This window comes from Xiphias gladius, chromosome 6 (genome assembly GCF_016859285.1).
Source record: "Xiphias gladius isolate SHS-SW01 ecotype Sanya breed wild chromosome 6, ASM1685928v1, whole genome shotgun sequence".
NCBI classification, from domain to species: Eukaryota; Metazoa; Chordata; class Actinopteri; order Istiophoriformes; family Xiphiidae; genus Xiphias; species Xiphias gladius.
The window spans coordinates 14,572,357-14,584,547 of record NC_053405.1 but is presented as its reverse complement, the minus strand read 5'-3'; the positions used below and the strand labels follow the sequence as shown (position 1 = coordinate 14,584,547).

Sequence of the window (12,191 nt, the reverse complement as noted above, 5' to 3'; positions counted from 1 at the left end):
GTTCATGGTAATGAAGGAACATGTAACCACATGGCATGGCCTTGTTACGGGGTTTTAATAAATTTTAGACATGAGCAGAGTTCTGCTGCATGGAGACATGAGCTATGTTAGGATGTACATACACGGAGAATAGTTTGTAGGATACATTTATTGTTGGCTTGGGTTGTTCATGGAATTTGTAGATAATAAAAAGATAAATGATGTTAGACTCCCCTTTAAATGGACAAATACACTCAATGTGTGCAGCTGACACATTCTTGTATAATACCTTTTTTAGCTTTAGAAAGAAATGTCACACTGGCCAATCATTTCTAGCATCGTCCTTCACTGTTAAGCAATTAAAAATGTGAGATGGAGGGACGGTTGTTTGTAGAGTTTCCCCTCATGATTGATCTCTTGTGTTTGGTCCAGGCACACATCAGATGGGGAGCTGAATGTCAGTCCTATGAAATGTCAATGAGAGCTGAAACTGCACATCTGCCTGGTTCCAAGCCAACAGTCAAGGCCAAAGTACACTGGAGCAGGATCCCAGAAACCATGGCAGAGATGGGCAGAAGGTGAGCTTCAATGGGAAAATTTTACTTGCAGTGTGTGTTGAGAAAGTAAATAAATAAAATGTGGGGAGAACGGAGGAGGATGAGCTGAGGAAGAAAGTGAAGCAAGGCTTCCATTCACATGTTCTAGCAACTTGCTTTGCTTTGCAGAGCATGGTGAAAACATTTTCTGTGATACATACAGTATCACCGAAAATGAATTATGCTGGCACGTGATACATACAGTAACACTGTATGTATCACGTGTATGCTGGCTGTATGCTGTATGACAGTACGCTGGCACGTGTTCTTAAAGGAGCTTCTTACCTTTCCTTAGAATTGAGAGCTACATCCCAGGCATGGCTTTCCTTTTTGGCTTCTACCAGCAACACGAGAGAAATGCCAAGCAGGAGGTTTCTGCATCAGTTGTTGCTGCCTCAGCAGACAGCGTCAACGTGAAGATTAAATTCCCAGAGGTGTCGCAGGATATACCCACATACCTACATCTTTATGAAAAACTTCTAGACCCTTGTGTTGCATATAACTAATCTTGACTGCGGCATTCACACAGATGTTTCATTTTCTTCTGTCTTGTCATTAGTATACAGTCTACCGCCAGGCTGTTCCAGTTCCACTACCGCCTGCCAGTTTTCAGGAGTTTCAACACGACATCAGAAACACAACAATAGATGGATCTGGACGTGCATAAAAACCGGTGAGCTACATTAACCAGTTCAACTGAGCTTAATTGAATGTTAATAGAATTTTCGGTCTTTTTAAAATACTGTATAATTTGTGTGTGTGTGCATGTGTGTGGCAACGGATTGTTTTGACATATTTCTATAGAAAGCAGATGAGCAAAAACAAGCAGAGAGCTGTGCCATTTGTCCTTGCTTCATAAAATATGTTTGGTGCTGCAGGAGGACAACAAAGACCAGATGGGAGCCAGATGTCTCTTTTCACAGTGATAACGCTGCATCCAAAATCTCACCACAATGATGAAGGTGGGGATCATAAAAGATGTATCAGTAATCCCTCACATGTCACCACTTTGGAAATAACCTGTAAAGGTCTTGATTTATTCATTTAAAAGCATGTTAATATTTGAGCACCCCATTGTGTAAATTCATGCGTATGTTCCAAATGATTATTTCTTCATAATACTGCCTTTACCAAAAACTGGTTCAGCAAGTTTTGTTTTTTTCTTCTTATTTTGTCACTACAAATCCTTTGTTCCTCCAACATTGTGCTAAATCGGTGTACCCCTTGATTAAAATACAGAGAAACCTGTTTCTTTCTTTTAAATTACTATGACGAGATTTAGTGATTCTCCACCGCGTTCTGCTTGTTAATGCTTTTAGAAGGATTAAAAAGTAGCTGAATTGCAGCTATAGTTAACTTTTTTCATGATATATAATTTAGAACCAAATTATTTATACATGGCAAACCTAGTTGAGGTATATATGTGAGCTCATTAATTAATATCACACAATACTGTAAAGTCAGACAATGATCAGCAGTACTGATGAAACCCCTGGAAATCCTGAGAAGCTTGATTCAGAGTTTAAAATTGAGAGTGACAACCCTGTCTGTTTCTTTGCTCTGCTTTTGTTAAAAAAACAACGCGGTTTACATTGACATCATGTGTCTCGAATCTAATGTTCTTGGCAGTATGAAAGATAAGGAGTGGAAACTGCACAAAGCCCAACCCAAAGTTCTGGAAGGTTTGTCTATTCTGCTGGCCAATTTGGCAAATGAACGGTCTTTTGTTAACAGATCCTGTTATACTCTAAATATCCTATTTGATTGTCAGAATGCTGAGTGTTGTGGCTGAGTTTTGGATGCAGTAAAATGGATCATAGTAAATTGGAGGGCTTCCACTGAAAGAGATGAATGTTTACAAGGTCTGTATAACCTGCCCTGTTTGTTTGGTCAACTGACGCAACAGGACTGTTTGCAGATATCGGTACACAATGTCACCATGCATGCCCTTAAAGTTCAGTGCCTCTGCCACACAAAGCACTCTGTGCCCTTTTGGTGATAAAATGTCCGGTGCTCGTTGAACGGCTGGACTACAATATCTTATATTCATTTATTTTATACACCCTTAAGAAAGATCTCAAAATAGAGGCTTTGCTTTATGAAGGGATTAAAACATCTGATGAACATTCATTGGCGCTCCTGAACTGGGCTTGGCCCAAGTCACAACTCTGAGTTGTAACAAAAGGGATGTGTCAGTAGCCAAAGATAATGATTGCATCCTACCCGAAGACTGGTTGTCCTAACTACCCCTGGCTCTGCTTCTCCTGCCTACGCTGATTTAGCCAGATGGTGTAGAATTGCAGAGAGAAGACATTGCCATCAAAGATTGAACAGGATGAGCGCGATTATAATGACACCGTAATGTTCCATTTACATCTCTAATATCCTGCGGGCTTGACAGGCTGATTGCTAATCTGTTGTGCCGACGTCAAGATCCACCTCCTGTTGTCTAGAAGATCAGGACGTGCCAACCTTGTGTTGACACGACTTCACCAGGTGAAATCAGCTGGTCAGAAAGCATTGGTGAATGATTGATCAGGTCATTTGGAGGAGGAGGGATAGGCCTTCCCCTCCTTTTTATTGCTTCTCGCTCTGTGATTGTGAAGTGCCTCATTAGGCAGACTATACCAGCCCGGCTAAAAGCCATCTGAGAGTAGATGGTAATAAAACCATGGTTACAGACATTTCTGTCCAATTGTAGCTATTACTCCATGTTTGGGGAATAGCGTCGGTCGTCACTAGAGGAACACAAAGTGACACCTCCTTTTAAAAAATAACCGCAGGCGTTGTTTGAACAGACAGGCCTACATTAACATCAATTTGTCCAGAATATGTTTCATTTTGGAATCGTCTCTGAAGTTTATAGCGTTTTAGAAGATGAAACAACATGCTTTAAAAAGTCCTGATTTCTGGCATTGGCAACAGGAGCTATAATCCTGTTGTATGCATGCGTGTGTGTGTGTGTGTGTGTGTTAAAGTGTGAGCACTAGAGGACAGTGTTTACCAGACATTAAAATATGCCTGGCACCGGTACTTGTTCAGTTCGCAGAGGGCTATGCAGTGGATGTTGACACTTTGAGGATAAGTAAACATACATCTTGGCATGGTCAAAGTGCTCTTGCAGCTCTGTGGCTTGCAAAAACACAAACACATTTTATTTTAATTCAAATAAATAAATAAATAAAATACTCACTGGCTGCTAATCCCAGTACACTATCTAAAGGACGCTCGTTTAGTGACACACAGATAATTATGGTTTAATCCTAAAAGGTCTCAGTTTAGGGAATGCGCAAATATTTGTACTAAACTACGCCACAAACTGGATTTCTTTTTCACCAATGTTCATGATCTGACATACACTGCCTCCCCTGCCTAATTTAAGACACGCAGAAACACACAGCCTTTATGCGGGGAGAAACGTTGAGTGGGCGAGACCGGTCACATCACTGACATTATCAGGCGGACACACCCAGCCACGGACACTTCATGACCCCTCCAAAGGGCTCTGAAATCGGACGTGGTGCCTGCTGTTAGACCTCCGCTGAGCTCACATCCTCTCACCCAATAATTTCACCATCACTCCCTCCAAATGAGCTTGTTGCTATGTTTCCCGCTGTTATTAAAAATCTTGCTCAGCGCCTTAGTAGGTGTGCCATGTTTGCGGGCAAAGATTTAAAAAAGCTCATTTATTTTGAGACCTTTCCCTTGAGAAGCTCAATAGAGCAATGTCCTTCATTTGAAACATTACTGTTATCTTAGGAATATGTCGACGATCATGTATGAAGACGGATTTTAAAGACGGTTAAGTCAGTACCATCGTAATATACTAATATTATACTATGTTGTGGCGCTTTTGTATGAACAGAACTGTCAACTGAAGTCAGCTGGCTGACGTGAGATTGTCATGCCACAGGCTATAAGAGCTGCATCCGTGTCTGAAAGACAGAGGCCGAGTTTCTGTTGAGCCAGTGGAGGATCGAGTCATTTTAGGAGCTCTCAGCCAATAAAGACTGTATCACCAGCCAGCATCTATATGTAGGATATTCGACCATAACACTTGTGCTCGATTCACTATAAGTCAGCACTGAACAAATATGATGCTATGTGGATGTGTTTTTTAAGTTCTTCATGTTTACAGGTTGCAAAAAGTATGTGATGCCACTTACAGACAGTATATCACTTGACAAGTAATAAGCATAGTTGCTTACTAGAGAGATTACAGCAAATTAAATGTACTAAATGTTCTGGGTGGTGCAGTATATGCACACATACAAGACATTAGACTGCACTGTGTTTTTTTTTTTGTTCCAAGTTCCAACCTTTTTGTTTACAGTTAATCAAGCAAAGCTGTTTATTGTTAAACAATTAGGAATGTTCCTTAGTGTTTCTTTGTCATTTCCCTCAAGCTGTCAGAGTTGGAGAAACGGCAACGTTTTTGAAGTTAGGGTTGTTGTTTTTTGTTTTTAATTGCAGGCTGGAACAGGCTTCATCCCCTATGACCCTGGACAGGACAAGCAGTACAGAACATTGATAGATTAGTGGATTAGTAGTATTTGAATTGATATGCTGATGAACGGTAAACCTGAACTGATTTATTTCAATCCATGGATTGGATGGTTGGATTTAGTGGAACCATCTGATAATACACTGAATTTGGTTAGCATGAAAAGTAATTATAAATGTTAGGTGATTCAACAAGCCCATGAAATCCGTTTCTCTGCAGTGTTTTGAATTATATTCGGACTTTTTCTTTTCCTTTATTACTTTGACATCTGTTTATTGAGGACTTTTTTCTTTTTTGATCAGAATTGTCATTATAATACAGTAGTTTCTGTTCTGACTGTCTGAGACAATTAAAGGTACTTATATCTGCGTAAGGTGTGTACTGTTATTTTGAGTAGTAGGCTGAACTGACTGCGGCAGAAACAGTTTTGTGGGAAGGCTGATGCCCAGATACTTGAGTTTGTCAGTGGGTGAAAGTAATGTCAAGGATTTGACTGCTGAAATCCAGTTTGCATGGTGGAAATATATAAGCTATGAGGCAGTTTGTAGTGGTCTGGAATTAATTGCTGCAATAACTTCTTTTAGTGATGCTACTGGGGTCTGCAGATAACACAATATATTGTCAACACATATAGTGGGCTGATTTATTGATGACTGAACTTGAGTGAAATCCTTTGTTGAAATGCAGCAGCTCAATAAAAATGCCAGAAGTAGAGAGAATGGACATCCTTGTCAGATAACCTTGTCTAAGCCAAAGGTCTGCAACAAATATTTTGTTGTTATTATTATTGTCTGTATTTGCCGAGGCCGCTTTTGCTTCTGTAATATTTTGGGATTACTCGCAGCTACCCAGCAAGTAGATCCTAAATCCATAAGCCCTGCCACTGGCCACTGTTGCAGCGAGGCTCCTTGCAACGAAGCGGATTAAGTAGAAGCAGAGTAGAGGTTTCTGGCACAGCTTCACCTATTCGCAAGTTTCAATGAGACGGGAAAAACAGAGATCCAGCAATACTTGTAGTATATGGAACAACGTTATTGTTAGACCAATGCGTTTCAGCTTGTGGCCTTCATCCGGGCTATCATAAAACATGCTATAGACAATATTTAAATAGGGTAGGTATACAGCAGAAAAAAAAATCTTTAACAACCGATCATATGCATCCAAAAACATATCAGCCAGTGGGACTCCTACAAAGATGGATTGGGCATATGGTCATGTGGCTTCAGGCCAATCATTGTCCCAGGAAGGTAAGGGGAGTGTCCAATAGAGGACATGGGTGACACCATGTTTGGTCCGTTACCTGGACAAATGCAGCTAAGGGGTGGTACTTGAGCTTGTGCAGAAGAGGCCCCGCCCTAAAATGTGCCTATTTGATGTGGCTTAGCCCTAATTTAAAAAAAAAAAAAAAAAATTTATTAAAAGATACACATCCCCATGAGTAACACGGTACATCATGAAAAGTACATCATAAAACACTGCAAAGCCATGTAACTGAAAGATATTCAGGAACCACTATAAAAAAACTCATTAACTGGGAAGTCCTCGCTCATGCTCCCTGGAAATAAACTTTTAAAGTAGAAAAATCTAAAATGCTTCCATCTTTTTCCACGAGAAAATTGACATCGCCACCTCTTTGGCTGGGCTTAATCACTTTTGTGCCCAGAGAAATAGAGATGAAATGGGACGTTGCTTTTCACTGGAATGTCTTGTAACAGGCCTAGTAATAGCATTTCTCATAATAGAGCTCCTGTGCTCAGTGATACACTCTTACATGAACACACACGTGCACATTCTCTCTCTGCCCAAATGTTGACCTCCCCCCTCCGCTGCACCTTCACCCCCTGCAGGAAGTTACTAATTTAACATGCACAATTATATGGTGCATAATGTAGTATGACTTAAAAAAAAAAAAGATAATTTTAAGCAAATATAATAAATGTGTTGATATGACTACTCCTCCCACATGACTAATGTTAACACACATCTTCCATAGATTAGATAACATACTACGGATGCTTATTAATTATCATTGTATTGATTTAAGTGGACAGAAAGGATGGCCCAGCCCCTCCAAATGTTCATGACACTCCGGAGTCATTTTGCCCGTCGTATTCAAAGGTTTAGAGGTTTTCCAAAGTGCCCCCCTTGTTTATGGCGCCATGCTGCGTAACTTGTTTTTTATCAGAGCAACAGGAGCAATTTTCTTCACATTCGGAGCTGATTGAATAAATGTTAACTTGGTAGGCAATGCAAAATCTTTTGATCCCCAAACGCCCTAATTCTGTCTGAAAGCACAGCAGGCAAAACGCATCAAAGCTTTAAATATCCATTACTCTTGCTGGCATCAGCATGGTCTGTTTTGGTCCCCTTAACTGATATAACCGAGGTATAATCACTATTTCTGCAGACGGACACAAGGGAACCTTTACATTCAACGTCCACAGTAACACTTCGAGACTCTGCCTGCTCTTGCTGGGGTGGCACACACAGTCAAATGACCAGGAGGGGGCACTGTTGGTCTTGGCGGTGACGTAAGGAGCCTTTATTTGTGGAGCCTTCTATTTTTACTTCTTGTGAAAATTTTATGTCTTCCTGTGCAGATCAGTGCTATCCTCCCGTTCCTACCATTTGACCCAGAAATTCAGATATGCAAAACACAACAAGTCTCATGTCACAGAATGATGTAAAATTTAAATCACACTTTACGGTCGACAGCATATGGATACAATTTTGCCCCTTATATTCTTATATATATATATTCTCTATATATGTCGATCCTTTGAATGTAAAGCATCTTTAATTAACAAAACAGCCTGTCAGAGAGCTGGCCATTGTTACACTTAAGCAAGGGCCTTGCACACATTTTAAAATGTAGATAATGAAGATTTTTATGTCATAAAATTTGTATAAAAAATAAAGAAAACAATGTGAAAATCTGCTCTACTGCCAAAGTGGTCAAGTCAAGTTTGATTTATATAGACCAATACCACATATGTCGTGTGTAGAGAACGGAGTGACATATGTGTAGATTTACAGTATGGACAATCAGGATGATGATATAATAGATTATAAACATTAATATAGAATACGACCTCCCCTCCACCACGGAGACCTGGAAAGAAGACCGACTACACGACCACACAACCAGCAAAACCAAGCACACCATTCACACGTCTGGGAGAAGGAAATACACACTCAGAGGGAGAGAGACACATGGAGGAGGCTGGATCTCCTGGAGAACTAAGATTGAAAGCATCTGGAAGGAGCTGACGGTCCAGAGAGAGAACAGGGACGAGAATATCAGTGGATAGAGAGAGAGAAAGACAGAGAGGGAGAGAGAGAGAGATAAAAACACAGCCTGCTGGATGCTCATGCGCTTGAGGGAATAAACAAAGTGTGTAATTCGGCTCTCTCTTTCTATTCTGAAACACTGTGATTCTGCCAAGCGATCCTTGATAATTGAGCAACCGAAATTGCACTGTGAAAGAGCAGTGGTAGCCACCGCGAACAGTAATTCTTCATTTTCTCTCTTATAGGCTCTGTATCCACCGCGAAAAGAAGGCCACTGATCCTCCCGCCTGTGAAGAGCCGTCGCCATGGTAACCCCACAGTTTATCAAGGTTTAAGGCAATAGAGAGGAGAAGAGCATACTGGTGTGGCACGCACACACACACACACACACACACACACGTGATTCACAGTAACACATATATACACACGCAGATGCACTGTTAGAAAAAACATAAGCGCATTATGAGGTGTGATGAGTCTACTTGGTCTCTCGTTTTGATCTCTAAACAGTATCAGATGTCAAGTGAAAACGCGCCCATATGCTCGAGTCTAAATTATTCCACCAGGCAGTTTCTATTGTATTTAGTAAACATATACAGTACAGTACTGAGGTGAGCAGGTGGCAGGGCGACAGGCTGATTAGAGATTAGCTGCCTGACTGGAGGCTTGCAGGTTTGATCCCTGCGTAGACCTGAATTTACATACTGTACTACACTGATGCCGTGGCTCACTCAGCCATACCATAACAAGATACAATTAAGAATTTCTTAAAGCGTGAATGATTAACCCATCAGACCCAACTGCCTTGTGTGCCGAAATTACAGGTGGGGCAGATTAGACGTAAGTACAGAGCTCGAGCCAGGAGGGCTGTAGCTTAGCTTAGCATAAACACTGGGTGCGGAGGGAAAGAGCTAGCGAGGCTCCGCTGAAAAGTTCGAGGATATGCCTACCAACGCCTCCAGAGCCCTCCTGTTAACCCATTGTGTCTTTTATGTTAAACATAAAGAGTTATGTACTAAAAATGGGGAGTCAGGTGCTGTAACTATTTCTTAGCGAACCGAACCAAGACAGAGTGATAATTAGTGACTTTTATATATAATTATTAGTGTATTTTTGAACTTTGGAAAGAGCCAGGCTAGCTCCCCCTGCTTTCCCTTGTTATGCTAAGTTAATCAACTCTTCATTCAGCTCATTCATGCATCCATTCAGCCTCTGCCTGCCTCCGTTAGGCTTTTATCTGCCCGCCTGTTACCGACCACTGTCCATGCCCGACCTCGCCTCCTGCTTTCCCCTCGCCTGCCTCTGCCTTTGTTAAGCTGAACTGTTTTGAACTGTTGCCGGTGTCTCTGATTTGCGCTATGGCGTCCTCCTTGACCCGAGCCATTACAAATTCCACCGCAAGTGTTTAGTGAGTGGAGTTTTACACATCACTAAATTAAAACGGGTTGCGCCACACAAACCAGTTCTTACATTCAGATCAGTTGTTACTAAATGTTTATACCCGGTAACTGCTAGGATAGCTGTTGTGTGGCTAACTGAACCGACTGGAGAAAAAACAACTTTGATATATAACCTGTTTAGAGTGAAGAGTAAAAGAGACAAGGCAGTCTTCACTAGCTAAGTCATTTCATAAGTTTTAATGGTGCAACCTGATCTAGTAAAGCCCTAGTTTTGAAACTAGCTAGTGGATACTGAGAACTAAGAAATGGATTTAAACTTAGCTGGTGCGACCCCAGCCAGGCCTCCAGGTGAGTGCTTCCCATGATACTCGGTTGACACTGGACCACTGTTGCTAGGACACAACTTCCACGACAACTTGTCAGTTCTCCTTCTACTGACTGGAACCACTTCGTAGCCCTGTGTAGCCTGCAAACACTGAAACGAGGCAATTCCCCCCCTGTTCCAGAAAGCACGCATCATTTATTTTTTACATTTACATATTATATATAATTATACTATTTATATAATTTAAGACGACTGAGTGGCTTCCATTATTTTGGAAGCTACTCAGTCAGCGGCTCAGCTTGCTAATGTTCCCGCCAGATGTTACTTTTCATCCATGTTAGTTCAACACCTGCTGAGTTGGTGGCACTGTATCCCTCTGCTTCCCTGTCACGCACACAGACTCACTAACACGCAAATACTAATTTACATAAAGATAGTTCTGTACCTTACATATTGTTTGGGGCGGTGGTGGAAGAAGTACTCATATCATTAACTAAAGGGAAAGTACCAATACAACAAATGGGAAAATACTCCGTTTCAAGTACCAGTCCTGCATTCAAAATCCTACTTAAGCAGGTACAAAAGTTATATAAGCAAAATATACTTAAATTGTCAAAAGTAAAAGTACTACTGTGAGTGAAATATTATTCTGTTTGACAATATTTCTGATTATTCTTTAAGATAAACTGCACTAGAGCTAGTGCTCCTTTTATCTGCACATCTAAAATAGACAAATTATCACCAAAAAGCATGACAAACATAAGGGGCACACTCAGTGAGACACCTGAGCTCATCTCAGAAATGGGGTGAGATTTTAGCTCAAACACACTCAGGGTTGTATTTTGAAACCTGTGTGAAATAGTTACCTTCCTTCCTAAAAGGTTTTGAGACCAAATGGCCTTTTCCTTTCTTTTTACTCAGTCTCAGATGGAATACGAAACTGAGCAAAAGTGGTCATTGTTGAAGGACTGCGCTCTTGCTTTTGATCTGTTCACATCCATCGAATCGCATCCTCGGTTGGAGATAATGGCCAAAAATTACAGTGTTTTTTCAGGGCCCATTAGAGGATCTAAAAAACCTTAATGCTTGTTGTGTTGCTGCCTCTTTGCTAATAAGAGCTATTATATTCTTTGTCATTTTGAGTGCGTGCAATATGTTGGTCCGATGGTGGCTAATATTGACTGGCTACAGGTTGTGTATCACCTTAATAGTTTCAATAAATATTTCAAAACCAAATTGATAGGGCAGGCATGATACAACGTGTGTGCCATTTACAAACTATGACAAGCCAGACGCAATATTGTGATATGATAAAGCTACAAATGTGCTCCAGCAGTCAACTTCATTTGACACACTGTTAATGAGAAGTAGCATAATAAATTATTGTGTCACCATGAAAAATAAGAGAGAGAATTAAAATTTTGCAATTACCAAACGCTTTTAGACGCCCTCAAAGATGTGCGTAATCTGCGTAATCTACCCTGCGGTTGGCATTTCACCGCAGGTTTGGCTGTCAAGTCTGCTCTAAGTGAGGCAGAACGATTAAGGTAGCACCACAGTAACGCATACACAACAACTTGACAAGTTACCTGCGGCTGCACTGTCTCAGACATCAGGTATGATCTGAAAAACACACACCGCGATATCTGTTGAAACACAGGACACACACACACACACACAAGAACTCTATCGCAGACAAAAATATCAAAATCTGCCATGACTGCCTTGACAGTCTTTACAATGGCACAGGTAAAATGTGCCAATATCAGGTGCCAGAGTGAATTTACGGTTTTACAGCAAACATTGTTCCTTGGTTCCTGCGGACATGCTGCTTTTCTCACCTTACACATATTACGGCCCGGTTTTCCATCCCTGGAGTGACAAAGCCAGGCAGATGGTATCTGTGTGTGAAATAACTGTTTTATCTGGCTATCGTGGATTCAGACAGCACCCATCACGTATCCGCAACACCCTTCATTAAAATGACAGAATCTGGAGAATATTCTGTGTACTGTGTACGTCCATTCATTTGTTACACTGCTGGATATCTAACCAGTTCTAGCATTTTTAGCCGCACAAACAACGTGGATCCATGG

General features: G+C 41.0%; 1 protein-coding gene across 4 annotated transcripts in view; it reads left to right on the top strand.

Moving 5' to 3' along the window:
- vtg3 (vitellogenin 3, phosvitinless) overlaps nucleotides 1–12,191 on the top strand; it is a 28,443-nt gene that overhangs the window by 10,524 nt on the left and 5,728 nt on the right. For 3 of the 4 annotated variants that reach the window (XM_040128159.1, XM_040128161.1, XM_040128160.1), the window contains 4 exons: nucleotides 412–557; nucleotides 871–1,009; nucleotides 1,135–1,248; nucleotides 1,454–6,484. In XM_040128159.1, the coding sequence (XP_039984093.1) occupies nucleotides 412–557; nucleotides 871–1,009; nucleotides 1,135–1,242 (393 nt within the window). In that variant the 3' untranslated portion in view covers nucleotides 1,243–1,248; nucleotides 1,454–6,484. Of the gene's footprint in view, nucleotides 1–411; nucleotides 558–870; nucleotides 1,010–1,134; nucleotides 1,249–1,453; nucleotides 6,485–8,615; nucleotides 8,679–12,191 lie in introns of those variants that run through there. The other variant, XR_005707558.1, reaches the window with a different exon arrangement.